The 18260-nt window shown below is 45.9% G+C and overlaps 1 protein-coding gene across 4 annotated transcripts; it reads right to left on the bottom strand.

Moving 5' to 3' along the window:
* Positions 1-9102: 9102 nt before the first annotated feature.
* Positions 9103-14241, bottom strand: IGSF11 (immunoglobulin superfamily member 11). 4 transcript variants are annotated; one of them, XM_074154670.1, is made up of 6 exons: positions 14098-14241; positions 12707-12914; positions 11751-11906; positions 10629-10757; positions 10253-10313; positions 9103-9553 (listed from the first exon to the last, which is right to left on the bottom strand). In XM_074154670.1, exons 1-6 carry the CDS (start codon positions 14134-14136, stop codon positions 9103-9105), a joined length of 1044 nt encoding a protein of 347 aa, XP_074010771.1. In that variant the 5' UTR covers positions 14137-14241. The 4 variants fall into 4 exon arrangements, with proteins under 4 accessions (XP_074010771.1, XP_074010780.1, XP_074010753.1 ...); XM_074154679.1 differs by having other exon boundaries at positions 10253-10318; positions 10706-10757; XM_074154652.1 differs by having other exon boundaries at positions 10253-10403; positions 10635-10757; positions 14098-14136.
* Positions 14242-18260: the final 4019 nt, after the last annotated feature.

Raw genomic sequence — 18260 nt, 5'->3', positions numbered from 1 at the left:
TTGCCCCAGGTTAACTCAATCAGTTTAACAACTCCATCTCATTGCGTGCCACTCTCAGATGAAGACAAGGTAACAGGAGTTTCTCTTTTACAAGGTAACACCACAAGCTACACCACAATTTCATTTTGTCCCTAGTCCTATTGCTGCTAAAGACTGTGAGGGAAATGCAGGAGAGGAGCCTTTCCCAGTCACTTCCTTCAGTAGCCTTGACAGTAGCAAGTGTTAAAGGTAATCTGTTAGTATGAAAAAGGATGTTTGTCCTGATTATTAAGTATAGCTTAGCAGCAGAAACACCACTAGAAGCTTTAGATGGAAAATGAAAAGGACGTAAAAGCAATTTATACATTGGGCAAAGAATCATAGTGACCATGTTCTACACAGCCTAGTGCCTGTTCTCTCCCACTACTGCCTTGCGTAGCAGTTGCATTTGCGTTTCCTTCCCTCTGTGCATCGCTCTAACAAGCAATGGATTTTCAACAACTTTGAACACAAGTCTAATGCTGAGACTTAGGTTTATGAGAACTAAAATATGACGCAAAGATGCATGGCCATTACATTTACAGGACAGACAGTCACTGATACATTCCAAAAACCTTCGTAAAAGAAAACAAACCAAAAATCTACAGCCCAAGAATCCTTTAAATCATTTACAACTGGCAGAGACTGATCTGATCAATTTTAATGCAGACCTTGAACTCCATGCTCAGAAATACGACACAGCTGTCAGGCACTGCAGCTTGCTCCCAGCCAGTGGACAAGGAACTTTGTGTCAGTCGAAAGAAAGGTTAGACCTACTGTGTATCTGGTGTGTGGAGAGAGGGAGGCACAATGTTTATATTAAAGGCCAGCTGAAAGGCTACCAGAAGAGCCCCATGGGCTCTATTTTCTTGACTTGATTGACAAGAATAGAAATGAGAGTATGACACAGAAATCCTGATTAAAAGCTACATTTCAAAGGCAAACAGTATTTGTTGAGTAGCTGATCTTAGAACTGTGGTTTGGAACATTTCAAAGACCAGCTTTTGGTAAACACAGATCTGGAACCAAGCTCTGATTTCTAATATTCCAGGAGCCCCCTGCCTGGGGCTGGAGATGGCTCTGTGTGAAGCGAAAAGCTTAGGAGTCTTGGTCACATCCAAAATCTATTAGGGTTATGTTTTCTATTTCCCATCCACACATAGCTGAAAAGAAAATCAAGCTGGGGGGGTGGGGGGGGAGAGGTCATTCTTTGGGGTCATTCCTTTGAACCAAAGCCTCACCCTGCTTGCCTGAGTAAGTACTTTGCTGTCATACCTGAACCCAAACTCTAGATGTCCTTGATGTTGCAACTAATCTGGGCCCATTACTGAGCATGGACACGGGTGCTGGTTTCACAAAGTCTCTGAAGCCTTGGATTCCCAGAACTGGCTAGTGGGCACATAAGACTTAGTTTGCAGTGGCTCTTCCACTGGGTGCTCTCCTAAGCTCTGAAACATTGCTCCAGTAGGGAGGAGATAGAAAACCCGCCCAGACAGCTCCCCTCAACCTCAACAGTGGGGCAGAAGGACAAATTTAAGTCAGTTGTAAGCCCATAAGAAGTTAGCTGCACTGGTGGATACAGTTAAATAATGAAATACCAGGTTTTTACACTATCTGCGGCCCACCTGTTCCCCAGATGGGACATACCAGCCCATTCCCCATGCCTTTGAATCCCAAATCATCAAAACAAGGAGAGGAGCTGAGAAGCTAGAGGCAGGCCATGGTGAAAACCATTTGCTTCTGGGACACAGAGAAAGCACTCAAACCTCCCCAGCACAGCATAGCAGACACCACAGTACTGAGGGCAGATACTAAGTAACAATCGCAGGAGAAAATAAGGAAGAGGTGTTCACACTCGAGGCACAGAGCACTTTATTTTTTGTAGGACCACAAGGGAAAGAAACCAACCTACGAGCTAGTAAGAAGGTAAAGCCTGGTGCAGACAAGCTGAAGAAGTGAACACGAGCCGATGTAGTTCTTCATCCCTCCAGAGGATGTCATTGTAGAGCCACCAAAAAAGGCGAGCTTTGTGACCCAAATCTGGAGAGAGCGTGAATAAATGCCTAGTGTTCAGCCGCTCGTTGGACAATAACCCTAAACCTCCCTATTTACTTTCCCAGAAGTAACCTATTTTCCCTAGGCCAGCGCGCAACTTGTGGAAGGACAGGAGGAGCCACAAAACCCATCGTGATTTGAGAGATGTGCAACAAGTTAGCCTGAAAAGCAAATGGGATGTGTGCTCTAGGTGACCGGGCTGAGTAAAAGCATGGGGTGCTCACACACCTTGCAGTCATGCCTGCTTGCAACCTTTTTTGGTGTCCCTGAGCATGGATGGGTGCATGGAGGATACATTCACACAAAAGGAAGATGAGCTAAGAAAACTGTGAACATGGAGATTGTGTTCATGGGTAGCAGGAACAGACTGTGTTCTGCAGATATTGAGCAAGTGCCCCCAGGAAAGAACTGTTGGGGAGGGTGTGTGTGTCTATGTGCTTGTTCACTTATTTCCGTGGTTGGTGTCACAAGAAGAAAGTCTTTAGTTTTTGTCCCAACAGCTAACCACAGCCGAAAGGAAGAAGCACTAATGATGTTCATAGCACACTTCTGTAATAGTTTCTAGCCCTAATGATGCATCTTAATTTTGAGAGTCTAATGCCACAATGTCTTCTCTACTGAGCTAATTCTACCCTCTGCTGCTTTTGGTCCTTCATGTGAGACAGATGCCTTTGCCACAAGCCTCAGTCTAAGAAGACAGGAGAGGTTCGTGAGTGGAAATGCCATGCCACTGATGCAGAGTGCTATAAAAGAGTCTCTAGGCTACTGTGCAATCTTAGAAACTGCCTCAGCTTAAAGTACTACTGCTGCAACCCAAATGATGCACCTTTTCCCCATCTCAAATTTCCATATGGACAATGACCTGGTGATTGCTATACTCAACCTGCCAAAGTGTCTTGAGATCCTTCAATAAAAATTACTACCCAAAAGAAATTCTCCATTTATTGATAATATCCAGGAAGCTGGAAGGCAGGCTGTGTAGCTCATCCCCAAATACAGTGGGTTTGAATACAAGCAAGCTAAACTACAGAGCCTCTGGGCTTTACTGTATCAGGCCCCTTAGCCAGTGCTTCTCTGTGTTGCATGTACCACAACAGTTTTCCCATAAAACCATATCAACTGGAAGCAAGTCATCATCCCTTCCCAAGATTTAATAAGTCCAAATCTGGGAGCTGACCCAGACTACATCCAGTGCTAAAGAATCACTTGCCAGCCAGCCATGCAAGCTGCATCTTAATCTCCTCTCTTCTCTGCTGCTGTTTGTTTCGGGGGGGTTGGTTTTCTTTGTTTATTTGTTGTGTTGGTTGGGGTTTTTTAATACAGATAGATTAAATTTCCCGCCAACCAACTTTCTTATTCACACATGTTACAGAGGAAGTGGAGGGAAGGAGGAAATCAGGAAGAAACGACCAACAGAAAATAGCATTAGAAGGCTTAGTGAAGAGTCTGATCCTTAGCAATGCGCACTGTCCCATTCCTACACATCAGCAGTGCTCTCTAAAGCAAGGGAGCCTCTACCTCAGGGAAAGGAAAAGTGCTTTTTTAGCTCTCATTGTCTATGGCAACTCATCAAAGAAAACATGCCAGAGCCCTAGAGTGGGAAGTCCCAAGGCTACCAAGTTTCTCCTCCCCCAAAACTTGTATTCACCCATCCGTGCCCAAAACTCTTGCTATTATCTCCTACTCCCCCTCCATGGCTGTGCAGGTGACCTAATGAAACCTTTCTTTGTACTGCCTGCCAGCAGACAACAAGAGCTCTGGGGTAGTGCCAGGCTCAGGAAATGCCTTGTGTGTGTCCTCCCGTGATTAGGAGGTCACAGACCTGGTAATTCTTGATAACATCCTCCCAGCATTGCAACACGCAGAGGCAGACATGGAAGAAAGCAGGCTGAAAAAAGAGCCATAGCCTTTCACTCTCCCTACTTTCAAGGTTTTCTTTGTCCCTGATGTTCACCTACTCCCTACCTGAGGGGAAACAGCTCAGTGACACCAAATTCCCTTTCTCAGCACCCATATTCCTGATTCTTATCAGCACATCTTGCCTTATTCACAAGAGCGGAGCTGTAACAAGGGCACAGTGGGGGAACTCCTGCTTTGCTGGCATTGGGAGAACAAGCTGCAGGTAGGATGGCCAGCAGCACTTGGAAAAAGCACAGGGAGAAGGGCGACTCAGTCATCAATATACCTCACAAGAGCTCTGCTTCAGGCCTCCCTTTAACAGAGGCCACATGAGTTAATAAGAGGGCCTGTTGGGTTTGCTCTGAAGTAAACATGTGAAAGGGATCTGCTTCCTCAGTTTTCCCTGCCCTCTGTCTCAGAAATGTTCAAAACTGTCTTAGCAGAATCTGCTGAACCATTTTGTGTACCTTGATGTTGGCATACACATGCACAGACTCATCCACTTGTTCACAATCCAACAGCACCACGGCTGGGAAGATCCCAGTTAGAGTGCAGACACAGAAAGGCACTTGCTAAAGCAGAAGAAGCTGAGATGCAAAATGTTGCTTCCAATCAAAATCCAGTAACCTGGAAAAACTTACCAATGTGTTTGATGAAACCAGAAATTTATCATGAAAATTCCCCCACTATCTTTCCTTTTGGTGGAGGGAGGGGATCAAGAATTTTCAGTTTGATTTCCTCTGCCCAGTAACAAATCAATCACCCAGTTACTTCAGTCCTAGGTGTCATTTGAGGCTACCCTGATTTGAGGTACTCTTCATGAAGACCTAAACCATGACACAAGGAGGATGGATCTCCTGAACATCCCAGGTCCTCATGGGGAAGCAAGGCAGTCTTGGATGGGATACCATCTGGTAGGCTGGCTTCTTCTGGAAACTTATCTGTGTTCTGGCAAGACTTTGTTGAAGTGCATGCATCTGAGTAATTTCACTTTTTTTTTAGTTCAGATGAATCAGCAGATCCAAGTCCAAAAGCTGTGTAAGTTAAAAAAAATTCTGGCAGTCTACAGACCAGATCTCCCAAATGTTTTAAATTGATCTCTCATCTACACCAACCTCTAAAAAGATGCCCACTGTCAAAGTGTAAAGCATGCTCTCATGGCTGTTTCTCTGTCTCAACACTCAAATGTACAGCTAACCCTTGTGCTAGAACAAGTTTTCTTCTGATACTCTTTGGTGGAAGGTGATATAACCAATAGGTATTGACATTTAAAGTAACATCCGTGGCACCTACTGTTGTGGACTGGACAATCCTTACTACACCGCTGGGGTTGAAGGCTGTCAGCAAACTCATGCATTTCAGTAGTGACTTCCACTTACAATTATCATAGCTTGTACCTTTGTTTGCTTTTAAATGGTAAATAGTCACTCTGGAGTGACACACATCTGACTGATATTATTTTTGGCTATATATTTATACTGCAGCAATGCCTCACTACATAAAATCTACAGGCTAAAACTCCAGCATACTGGGTGCTGCACAAAGCTTGTAAACTATCCTGTATCTTAGGAAATTCTGCTCTAGATCAATAGACAGAGATGTGCAGAAAAATAACGTAAGGGGTAAGCCAGTGGCAAGAAACGGATAGTACAGCAGAATACTGACAGGGCTATCATGGGAATAAAATGCAAAGATGCTATTAATGTCACATCAAGGTTGCACAATCAAAAGATGAAAAATGCAAACATTAAGATTCCTACAGCAACTTTCCCAAAATGGTAATGCAGTCATCTCATTTACTATAGGGTCTATAGCTGAGAACACATTTACAGGAGTATTTTAAACTAGGTGTTGAAAAACACCAAGGAATGAGAACACGACGCATGTACAGCAGGGCTGAATTACCACTGCTGCTGTATCTGTAGGTTTCCAGGTTTAATAATCATTCTCAGAATATCTGGGGGATTTTAGAGAAGTAGGGAAAATGAAACATGGAGAGAAAAATGCAAAATCTTTGGCAAAACATCAGGCTGTCCTAATTAATAATAACCTTCTGCTAGCAGGTGTTGATAAGGACTAAGAAGTGTGTGCTTCCCAGTCCCCTTATGCCCTGGAAATATGAAGGCTCAGACACTGAAATTTTCCATGCTCTGTCTATGGAGATCAGCACTTTTGTTGACTTCCTGACACTTTCTCCCATCAAATTTACTCAGAAGCATGAAAGTCAATGAGGACCTTCCCGGTGACTGCCTTAGATTTTGGATCTGGGTTGAACACACCACGTTTCAGATTGGAAAACCAACACACAAGCAAAGTCAGGCAATTTTTTACAAACATTTTCCCACATCACTCAAAGCAGCAAAGGTTCTCCCCCATGGAAAAAAAAACAACAACAACAAAAACAAACAAAACAAACAAACAAACAAACAAAAAAAAAAACAGAAAATAAAACTCACCTTTGTCTAGAGAAGTAGAGACTTGCAAGCCTGTGAAATTGTACTTTCAAGGGCAATGTGTCAGACTATTATGAATGAGGAAAACAAGGCTATAGTACCAGGGTTAACCACCAAACTGGCAGGCCTAATGACGTGCAGGTCTTGGTTGCACAGTTGCTGCTTACTGCCAGTCATATCAAGGATGAGTATTAGTGGCCAAATTCATTATAGTTACAGAATTAGGTAAGAAAGGGAAAAAAAGCAGCAGCAAGCAGTAAGAAGTCCTTTTTTTATATGAATAAAGTTTTATTGAATTTTAGACAATTAGAAAGAACAAAGAAAGAGGAGCAAACAGTCTCATGGAGGGTAGGAACCGGAAGAGCTTTCCCAGTAGAGGAGAGGGCCTGCTGAGGGCAGTGTTCCTGTAAATGTCACACAGGGGTTGTTACAAAAGCAGAGAAAATGTGTCTGGGCTTTTCTGTGATTGCTTTTTTTTTTTTTACCTGCCACATTAAGGTTTCTAAAGCCACTCTTCTTCCCCCTGTCAATCCTACCACCCAGCAGCAAAGTGAGCAGAAAGGCAGGAAAGAGGACTGCTCCAGTGAAACTTGTATGCACACTCACACTGAGCAGCCACCTGCCTGCACCACCATGGGGGTTTGCACCCATTCTGGATGGAGTTGTGTAGGAGGGGGAAGGAAGGGAGGTTAGATTTTACTTTTTTTTTCCTTTTTTTTTTGTCTTCTCTTTTTTAATTTAAGCAAAGAAGGCACAAAATCTCAGCCAAGCTTCAAACCTAGTGCTGCCTGGGAGACCCAAACCTCCTAAAAAGCCAGTGTGTCCATGTAGGAACCCAGCCCTCACCTCTCCTCCCTCTTCCTCAGAGTCTGTGCTTGCATTTGAAAGGTACTGCTCAGATGGAAGGTCCTGCCCAAGGCTTGTGCACTGCTAGGGAAAGTAAAGCCGTGCCAGGACAAGGAAAGTGGGGATGAGGAAGAGTCTGTTGGCTTAAACAGACCCTTTTACCAATGTGAGAGCTACAGAAAGTCACCTGTGATTCCCCCCATTGCTTTTCCAAAAGCAGACCTGGGAGGGCTTTGGTGCTTTTGGAGGTCACCACTGCTTTTACATGTGCAAGGGTTGGTGTTACGTAGGAGGGCTGAGATACCCATCCAGGCATGGCCCTTTTGAGGCAATGCTCTCTAGGAAGGTAAGTACCAGCCCTCAGTCCAGCTCTCCAAATGGCACCAGGTTCCTTGAGCAGTTTCAACTCTTGGCTTTGATTAAGGCTATTTAGTTGCAATAGAAAAAGGATGGGTGCCAGGCACAACCACCTCCCCGGCTGCAAGGAGATGGCAGAGCCACTGGCAGATGCCACCAGTACCTGACCCCAGGACATTGCGGGAAGTAGAGGAGGCAGAGAGATAGCACGTGGGCTTCCACAGGATTACCCCCTCCATTAAACCCCTGCTTTCACTCTTTCTAAGAAAAGGGATTTGGAGACAAATCCTGCCAGCCTCAGCATTTGGGAAGTCCCTGCACATGGGACAGCAGGAATGAAAACTGCGATGCCTCCATGTGGGGGCCCCAAGCACAACATGTGCCCTGCCATGCCAGCCAGCTACGGACAGCCCGATAAGGAAAACCCACCATGCAAACACCAAAGCTTTGGGGTTTGAAGCTTCTTGCCCTGAACCAGAGGAGCCCATGGGCAGCAGATACCTCTGGACCTGCCTGCTGCTCTTCCATGCCACGCTGCTCCTCTCTGCCTCCTGAATAAACCCAGCAACAGCCCAAAAAGAAAAAGCCATGAGCCGTACAGCAGCAACAGCAGCGACACACCCTTATCCTGCACTCAGCTCCATCCTCCACAGCCATGAACAGGCAGCGTACTGAGCTACTGCAGGAAAAACACCCAGTCTGTGTGACACCCGTGTGTGTCTGTGTGTGCGTGTGTCTGTGTGCTTGTGTGCATGTTGGGGTGGGGGAAGAACTGCAAAAAAATAAAGACAAACACTCCCCGGTCCGCGCCCTCGCCCAGCCGTCCCCTTGGCCAGGCTGGTGGCTGTACCTCCCTCTCTCCCCTCCAGCCTGGTCTGTGCCTCTTCACAGCCGGCCCACTGTCCTCCTTCATCCAGCAGCGGGGCCGGGGATGTGGGGAGGGTGCCAGGGTGACCATGTTGAGGCATACCCTGCCTCAGCACCCCTCCCCACTCAGCCCTCCCTGCCCCAACGCAGGCTGTCGTCCTCTTGGAAATAAAACAGCAACAACAACAGAAAAAAAAAATAATATATATATATATCTCCCCAAACCTCCCTGAAAGACCCAAATGGATGGAATCGATCCCTAACAAAACCAACGGGAAACAAAAGCAAAAGTCCCTCCTGAGGTCAGGGCTGGGTGCACATCCCGGCCGGGGCCCAGCAGCCAGGGAGCATGTCCCCACCTCCCTGCTCCTCCGACCTTGGCACGTCTGCGGCGTCCACCGGCACAAGGAGCCCCAACAGCCAGGGGGATGCGTCATGGCCAGGGCTGTCCCCCCCCGGCCGGCAGTGGCCTTGGGAGGGAAGGGCAGGGGGGCGAGGTAAGTGTGTGTCCCCCCACTGCCTCGCCACCTTTCAGGAAGGAGTAGGGTCTCTTCACCCCTCTGGGTACAAGAGGCCCCTTGCTTGGCTCTTGGTCGCCAGCATGGCCCTACACAAGGGAGCCAGCCCGGCTCTGGGCAGGCACCATGACAGGGACAGCCCCAATCCGCTCCAGCGTGGCCTGGCTGACAGCGTAGGAGCGGGTGTGCGGTGGCCGCGGCTTCCTGCTGACTGAGCCGTTGCTCCGGATCACCTCCTGAGGGGACGGCGCTGTGCTGGCCGTCACCACCAGCGTCTTAGGGGGAGCCGGGGACGGGTGGCCGCCGTTGGCATAGATGGGGCGGGTGCTCGTGCTCCCTGAGCGGGAGAAGGGGGGCTGGTGGGCATCATTGCTGTTGCTGAAGCGGGTGAAGGAGTCTGTGGCGTGGTTGGCTTTGGGGTCATTCCAGTAGCGGCTGTTGTAGGTGTTGGAGGAAGTGAGGGTGTCGTTCTCTGATGAGGATGCATCGGCATGGAATGTCTTTGCGGCGGAGGAGCATTTAGGTGGCAGGTCATCCTCCCTGGGAAGGAGAGGGTGTGAGGGCACACGGAGGATGCCGTCCATGTGCCCAACACCAATCCCCACCCCCCGCCACACCCTACTGGGATCAACACCATCAATTCAAGGTGAAGGACAACACCAACGTAAACCAGCATTGCTGCTTGGCCCTTTGTTCATCCCTCTTTGTAGGACCCAGTTCTGTGCACATTAATTGCTCCATGTGCCTAGCACTGAGGCAAACAGCCCATGATTATGTGTCTAAGGGGGGCAAAACTAGTGGTTGTCACAGCCACTGGCACTTTGCAGGCAGTCAGTATTATTGTACAACCAATGAAGCTGATCCTCAGGGAAGATGCAGGAAGCTACCAGAGGGAAACACTGTGGCTGTAACACCAGAGAAGATCACAATTGTATCTCCAGAGCTTTTCAGCTGTAACTGTCCAGCATCATGGTCAAGGTCCCCACCATGCCACTCTCCTACAGAGCTAACAACATCAAATCAAAGCTCTCAATAAAGGCAATACTGAAAAAAAATATATCTGTTGTTACCACTCTTAATTGTTCCCTCCATTTTCTGGACACATGTGGACATCTTCCCCTGGCCCAGGGGAGCACAAACAGGATTAGCAAGAGTGAGATTTCTGATTGCCTTCCTTTCAGCCGCTGCTTTTTCTGGGCAATCAGAGGTCCCTTACCACTAGCTTTCCCTGACCCTTACCTTATCTCATTTGGAATCTCCTCCTCTTCTTCTTCTTTGTGTTTATTTTTCCAGTAAAACAGTGCCACGGCCACCAACACAATGCAAACAACAAGCACAACGGCACCTGTGGCTACCGCTCCTGCAATCAGGCCAATACTCCGGGGGTGGGCTGTGGGGACAATTGAACAGAGAATGGAGAAGAAATCAGGGCTGGTCTGTGGCCGTCTATAAGCATTTGAAGCTACCGTGGCTTGGGAGGGGGGAAAAGGCAATGTTGCCATTCCAGGGCACAATGATCTTCTGATAGAGAGGCATATGTGGCTAACAGCAAACATGGTTACACACTTTACTGTCACAAGACAGAAGCAGGTGACCAAGCCTCCCTCAGCAAAATACTTACGTGCAATAACTTGCAGGTCCAGAAGGCAAGTGCTGGTTCCAATGGCATTTGAAGCCACACATTGGTAAAGACCTGAGGACACAGTGCTGATATTTCGGAGAGTGACAGTGCCCTGGACTTGGTCTAGTTAGAGAGAAAAGAAGGGTTTAAATCCCTCCCCCTGCTTGAGAAAAATCATGAAAAGGCAAAGCCAACAAATAGAGAATTTTGGTGTGAGACTCTCTTAAGAGAGAAATAAATTAGGAAGTAACCTTGAGATGGAAGCATTGTGCACGCGTGCACACACACACAAGATTAGGTCTTAAGGAGCTTACACTAGATGTTTCTTTTTCTTCTTATAGATTAATTTCTGCAAATGAAAGCTTGGGAGTCTCAGCATTGTGTGAGAAAAGGGAGGAAAAAAGAGATGTGCTATACCCAGATCTACCTGCTAATTCAGTCCTGCCCTGCAGAACCCCTGCTCTCCCATTCCTGGGCTCTCCACCCCCTGGCTCTGCAAATTTTCCTCATACCTGAATTATGTAAATGATTGCATATTATTAAAATACAGCAAGATAAAGGGCAAAAGTACAGTTATCACTACTTGGTCAGGACACCTAGGCTAAGAAATCTTGTGGATAGGACTTGGGGTTGGGCAATACCCAGTCTTACCAGAGCCTTGCTTTTATACACATCTGAAAGGCAGCTCTGGCAGTAACTTATTGGAGAACAGTGACCTCAGTGTGAGAAGCTGGCAGTATTTTCCTGGGATGATTCTGCCTCCCTTCTCCCAGTTTCCAACCTATGAGCCTTTCATTTGGTTTAAAATGCAGGTGAATTGGCAGCTGAAATCTCTAGCCACATGCCAACATCTGGCAACCTTGTTCTCTCTCTTCCATTCAAACAGACCCTTGTTGTTCAATGGGCAACATGTTTCTGTACCAAAACCCCATGAAAATTCAAGTGGCCACTGGAGGGTACCTAGTCCACCATGGGCTCTAGGAATCTTCGTTCCAATAAAGTGATCATGCAAGTGGTGGCAGACACTCAGTGAACCATGCCACCTCTGGTGGCTCAGACAAAGGAAAGCCCAGGCTGTTACCTGGGAAATAATAGGATAATCGACAGAACGAGCACCTTGTGTGGCAGTTGGGGGCAACTTGGGAACATTGTCCAGTTTCTCCCAGAGGTATGTTGGCCGGGGGATGCCTTCTTCCGAGCTGCAGGTCAGTGTGATATCGCTGCCCACGTCCAGGGACCCCTGGATTCTGCAAAGCGGGGCAGAAGGAGGAACTGCGAGAGAAGAGGGGAAGGTGACAGCAGATCAGGAAATATGACCAAACAGTGGAGTGCAGGCTCTTTCTGGACACGTGCTTCTGGGGAAAGCAAGGACACTGGCATGAGCTGACAAGGGGACAAAAGGGAGACAGCAGACAAGAACCCATTAAGGTTTGGGGGGGGTGAAAATTCACAAAGATTCCTGGCCCGCCAGCCCATCAAGATTACAGACTACTGCTGGCTTTCACAGGACCCAGTTCTCTTAAATCCCTCCTTAGAGAAGAAGAGGGGGAACATTTCTGTCTTTGAGACAGCAAGGGTGGTGAAAGCTAACAGAGCTGGAGACAGAATTTGCTTTGGTTGGGTTTTGTTTTCATATCCCTATAATGGCACACACTCTGGAGAATTTAACATCCCAGGGAGCATCCAGTACTAATTTCTTTCATGAAAAGGAAGCAAAGATCTAAAGTCATTCTCTTCTGTTGCTATGCACAAAACTCTTATGGTCCCTTCAGCTCTCCAGGAGGCCCTCATACTTTATTCATGCTTCTTTGCACGTACATCACAATGCTGCCACAAAAGCTTTCTCTCCACCATATTTTAAAACTCCATTATATGCTACCTGCATGTGAAGGCTATTTGCCTACAAACTCCCACAAGACCCACAAGGCAGCCCATCCCTCACCACAGGATGTCTATGGGCTCCAGTACACTAACGTAAACTACCATATTGCTCTGCTATGGTGCACTATCATGCACAGAAGATCCCCTTGACCCCATTCCACCCCTCTCCCCCATAATCCAAATAAACACACCCAGGACAGTAAGTCCAATGACTCCAATATTCCTGACGCCTCGGTCGGGAAGGTTGTTGACCAAACACTGGTATGTGCCAGTATCCGATAGCTGAGTGTTGTTGATGAAGATGGAGGCACTGGTGGTTGGCATTGTCACAGCAAACCCCACTCGCCCATAGAACTGAGGTGCACCACCAAAGATCTGACCCCCTTGGTAGAGAATAACCTGGAAAAGAAAGGAAGGCTCATACAACACTCTGCAGGAGCTGAGCAAGGAGGAAGAACAGCAAGCAAAACATGGGCTTCTAAAGTTCCTAAAGCATCTCTAAATAACCAGACCTCAATATACAGTTGTACCAGGCAGACCCATCATAGTGGAGGAACACAGTCTGTAGCCTTATTTATGTCAACAAAAATGTTCACAGAGGTAACAGGCCAGATAGATACCCAAGTCTTCTGGCATAGCTGAATTGCCAATACCAGCCTGCTTCATATAATAGTCATTACCCATCCGGAAGGATCGATCTAAAGAAGCAGAGTTTCTGCAGGTCAGTGAGTACTTTATGGGAGAGCATCCTCCAAGTGGACAGTATCATTCTGAGTCTCAGCCAGTAAGATCCTTCCATGATTTGACACTCTTACTGAAGATCATTGGGATGAACTGAATGACAGGCAATGCAACTTTTGAACCTGCACAGCCTCCACCAATCAGATGGCTTATATAGCACTTTGTACTCAAACCAAATCCCTGAGGAACAAGTACTCTTCAGTGAAGGTTCTCACAACTGAATACCAAATGTGATGGGGGCAATGTGACCCAAGACAGATACATTTCAGAGCAATGGCACTATTCTGCTCAGAGTACGTGGGCAAAAACCAGGCCAGCAGATCTCAGGTTATGATTCTTGTGCCCACCATGACAGACTCTCACTTGCTAATGGACTTGCATAAGCAACAGACAGTGAAAAAGTAAGAGGGGAATTAAAAGGGGAGATGAGTCTATATATGGGAGGCCATGTGTTCTGGGCACATTTTACATAGATTTCACAGGTTTAAGGCTGCAGCTGCTCCCAGATCCTCCAAATCCCATACCCAGAGCACCAAAACCTGGATTACATCTCCTATGCTCTTTTAAACACACAAAGCACCAGAGATCCAGGGCAGCTGTACAGTATCATGTATGCCTGCTCCAACTGCATTTCTAGCCAAGGACACAATGCGTATCAGTTAACAAAGCATTGAAGAAATCAGATTCATGTAGGATCCAGAGGGTATATCAACAATGAAGGGAATATTCTGGGACAACAAGGGACTCAGCATTGCAAAGGGACTACATCCAAATCAGTGTGAAAAGGGTGAGGAAAAGGAAAGTCTCAAAGAAATGCATGCTCCAGTGAGAAAGGACCTACCTGTTGAGGCTGGTTGGCATTAGAAAGAGGAATGACCATCCATATGACATTAAGGTTAGTGAGAGCAGCGTTAGTGGTGAAGGTGCAGGGCAATACTGCTGTTTGGCCTCGGGCAACCTGGATACTCCCTGAACTGACTGACACCTCCAGAGGACACACCAGACCTGAAAAGAGAAGGACACACAGTTCAAGCATTTCAGGAGAAGGACATATAGTTTCAAGCATTTCAGGTGGTCCCATACACATGCAGGTCATGACAGCAGCATCCTGTTGTTAAAAAATTGTCTCTTACCAATCACTTCAGGCTAAAAAGAATTATATTCTTCCCTCAACAGATCACACTGCTCTCCTGCAGACCCTTTTCACAGGCAAGTGCAGACAGGTAGCCCTTTTAAGTGAGAGCACTCTAGTTCCAGAGCCTCTGAAAACAACAGGTTTTGTTTTGGTGAGGGGAAAGAGCAGTAAGAGCAGCCAAGCTGTGCCTAAGAGATAATGAAGTGTGTTTTCGAACCCATCAATCTTAATGATACTCAACATTACTGAAACAGAAAAGGAAACTACATTCTAAAAGTATTCACCAAGGTCTAAGAAGAGAGAGCTTGTATCATTAAAGAAGAAACACAGTTCTCCCCACACCTCTACCCCTCATGAAGTCTAGTATGAACAGAAACATTTTAGCACTATTTTTAATTAGGCTTTTCCAGTCCAGGTATTTCTATCTAGCTGATGAAAAACGACTACTGATAATGGAGGAACTCATCAAAGCTCATTTATTCTCCAGTATTTCCACCATTCACTTCTTTGCATTCTACACAGGCTGGACAGGGCTGAAAGCCTGATAAGCCCCAGCTTCCCACTGCAGCAGCTCAAGGCTGCAGTTTTTAAACTGCAAGTCACACAGGGAAATATCTCTGTTCCTACTGCCAAAATCTTGTCAAATTAAACTAACCAAGGGGTCACCTCCACCATTTTGAGTAGCACTAAAATTCCTTAAATCATTTTTCCCTACAAAATCAAAATATTGACTACAAAAAAAAGCATCTCTCTATATGACAGCTCACTATCTTCTTGTTCAGTGCATGTGGGAGGCTGCTGGAGGAGAAGGCAAGGAATTTCCAAGCTCCAAGGCAGTATCAGAATATTGCTAGCACCCAGGCGTAGTCTGGGGACTGTCCTGTGCTCTTGCAACTCCAGGAAGGGCTGCCAGCAAAGTTTCTATTTTCTGCCAAGAGACACTGGTTGGCTGAAAGTGAAATGCTCCATGAGAATAGGTTTCTATCTGAACTACAAAGAAATAGAACAGGCTAATTTCTGAGAAAAAGGTGAGTGGTCTCCTGCACACTTGTCTGCCAGGATCCTTCCCAGCTTGCCTAATGGAGAGATGGGGCACTCAGAGCCTGGAAGCGCTGAACTTCAGATGCTACAGATCCAAAGTTTCTAGCACGTGAACAGCCTATGATGAGTTCCTGGGTTTGGACTGGCTGCTCCGGAGCTGCAATATCCCAGGACCTTGCAAATCTTCAGCAATCTGTTCTGGACTTCTCTTCCCTCCTCCATATCTCCCACCTCCAAAGCCCTAGGTAGTCCAGGGAGGCTCAGAAGTACTTCAGAACAGAGCCAGGGAAAATGCCATTTTAATCTCCAAGTGAAATTCATTAGTTTCTTACTTTGCAGGAAAAAAAAAAAAAAAGAAAAAGAAAAAAAAAAACCAAAGCAAAAAAACCAACCAACAAACAAACAAAAAAAAAAAAACCCCACACTGCCAAGTCTGATATTCCTCACAGGCTTGGAACATATTTAAAAAAATAGAACATTTTGGAAATTCCTAGGGAAACAGTTCATCTCTTCTGCTAACATCTCAGGGAATTAGGAGCCTGGATGAGGAACAGCTGGTGAAAGTTTAATCCATCAAACTCCTATACAGGGCTGTCAGCAGCAAGCAGAAGTAAACAATTTGAAGAGCCAGTAATAAGCATCACCTTTATTACAAGGAATCTGGCTTCCAGTTGCATCTGTTGTCAATAGACTGGGAATGGTTTTGGAATCCTCATTTGCTTATGGCTGTCCAGGCAGTGGTAGTAGCCCAAAAACCAGGAGTAATCTATGTTAACTTCTTACTGAATATGACCCTGACAAGGGATCATCTTTTCTGCAGGCCTTATTTTGAAGGCTACCTTGCCATGACTATGCATCCAGCCTAGCATCATCCATGTGCTAACAGTGTGCAGGGAGTCACAATAATTTGGACATCTGTCAGATTAACCTCTCTCTCCAACATGGTGCAGAAAGGTTTTCTGCCATGTTCAGCATAGATTTAATGAGATGCTCTCCAGGAAAGGAAAGCAGCTACTCATCTGATTTGGAATAGCAACATGTGTGCTTCAGCCCCATCCCTTATCCCCTCCACTTTCCCCTCTGCAAAACCGCCCCCCTATTCAAATTTTTGTCATTCAGGAAAAGTAATACTTAACTGTGAGTATTCACTAATAGCAAATTTACTGGAAAAGTTAGAGTTTACAGTTCGCATTGCAAAGTTAGTTACATCAATCAGTCAGTCATCAAGATGATGTGATTTTCATACCTAACCACCCTCTTGCTAATCCTAATATTTACTATTAGTTGATTGCAAACATCCTGCAGAATAACAAAAACACTAAAATAGAACATGCATAATTTCTTCACTGTAAAAATAATTTTCAATACATTTGAGAATTTCCCAATCTACTTATGAACAATTTTAAAAAAGAAAGAAAACACATAATATTCCCTTTGCTCTCCCACAGCCCTCATAATCTCCTCCCCTTTTCAAGGCACCATAGCATCCCTTTTAATTTGAATGTCATGGAGTAGTTGCTGTGAGCAGGGGACACTAAGGAAGAGATGATGTCCCAGTCCATTTCTCTTCTCAAGGGGAGCCGCTTTGAACCTGGACATGCAAGATGAGCACCTGTCCCCACCATGCTGTCCTTTCTCTGTCTTGTTAAACCACAGGAGAAGCTTCTCAGACTTGCCTTTGCCTCATGCATCCCAGGGCCTGTCAGCTGCTCTTTGGCCCGGGATGCATACAAGGCCGGCGGCACTTAAAGACAAGGATTCATTTTGTTAAGCTAAGTGGCACCTGCAGGGCTACAGCTGGGGAAAACACACACAACCGCTTCTGACAAGTAAGCTTAAACAAGGCGACAGGGAAGTCAGGAGACCAAATGTAGGCAAAGTTCTCTTCCACCACCATAAACAGGAAGGTAGGCTGGTGTGTTAACACAGCACCAGGAGGGCATTACTACAACGTGACTCCTCTCCCAGGGAGACAGCTGAAAGAGCAAAGATCAAATCCTCTTCAGAAACTACGGCATCTTTATAGCTCAGACTTCTACAAAATGTAACAAACTTACACATGCATTTGCCCATCTATGCAAGTGTCTACGTGACTGCTTCCTTCCACACCAATACTCACTGCCCAAAACACAGGTGGAGGCACACAAAAACTCATACACTTATAAACCTGTATGCCAAGGAAGAAATCTAGTAGGAAAACTCAACCAAACGATACATGTTTAAACATTTCAAAATTAGGAGTTGCAAAAATGTGGCTTTGCATTAATGCAAAAGGAAGGAAGCAGGGGAAAGAGGGAGGAAGAGATTTCAAATTTAGCATATCTATTGGGATAAGGATTTTTCAATGCAGCCTAAGGAATGAGGACTTGAATTCCCTTAGGTAGATATAAATGCAAATATAGATATATGCACACACATACAGCCCAGTCTAAGTCAAATTATACAGAAAAAATCAAGGGAAAGATATTGTAAAGGGTCTCCTTTTGCAAAGGTACACAATCCAGATATTTTCTAAGCATTCAGAGAAGCTTAATGACTTGTGAGAGACAACAAGAATCAATCACCATCAAATCCTGTCTTAGAATTGGATTACAATGGCCATTACACGCTTACATCCTCACACCCTCTCTTGTACGTGCAGCCTCTGCCTTACTTAGTAATTAAGCATCCCTGAAAGCAGCAAGCCTGGAGGAAGAGCAGGGTACACCACTGTCAGCAGAAAGAGGAACGGGCCCTTCCTGTGCATAGGACACTTTGATCTTAGCTTGATTCTGCAAACAGCTTTCTACTTTGATCCTGATGCAGCAAGCTACCATAACTAATTAGAA

Source organism: Numenius arquata, chromosome 1, assembly GCF_964106895.1.
Source record: "Numenius arquata chromosome 1, bNumArq3.hap1.1, whole genome shotgun sequence".
NCBI classification, from domain to species: domain Eukaryota; kingdom Metazoa; phylum Chordata; class Aves; order Charadriiformes; family Scolopacidae; genus Numenius; species Numenius arquata.
Note: the sequence above shows the minus strand (reverse complement) of the source record. Positions and strands in the feature narration are given on the sequence as shown.

Excerpts from the sequence above, each read along its gene's own strand:
- IGSF11 (XM_074154652.1), bottom strand. The coding sequence starts at position 14,136 with ATGGTCATTCCTCTTTCTAATGCCAACCAGCCTCAACAG. Across the intron at positions 12,915-14,097 it reads ATGCCAACCAGCCTCAACAG|GTTATTCTCTACCAAGGGGG; the intron begins GTAGGTCCTTTC and ends TTTCTTTTCCAG. Across the intron at positions 10,404-10,634 it reads GGACCTGCAAGTTATTGCAC|CCCACCCCCGGAGTATTGGC; the intron begins GTAAGTATTTTG and ends TTGTCCCCACAG.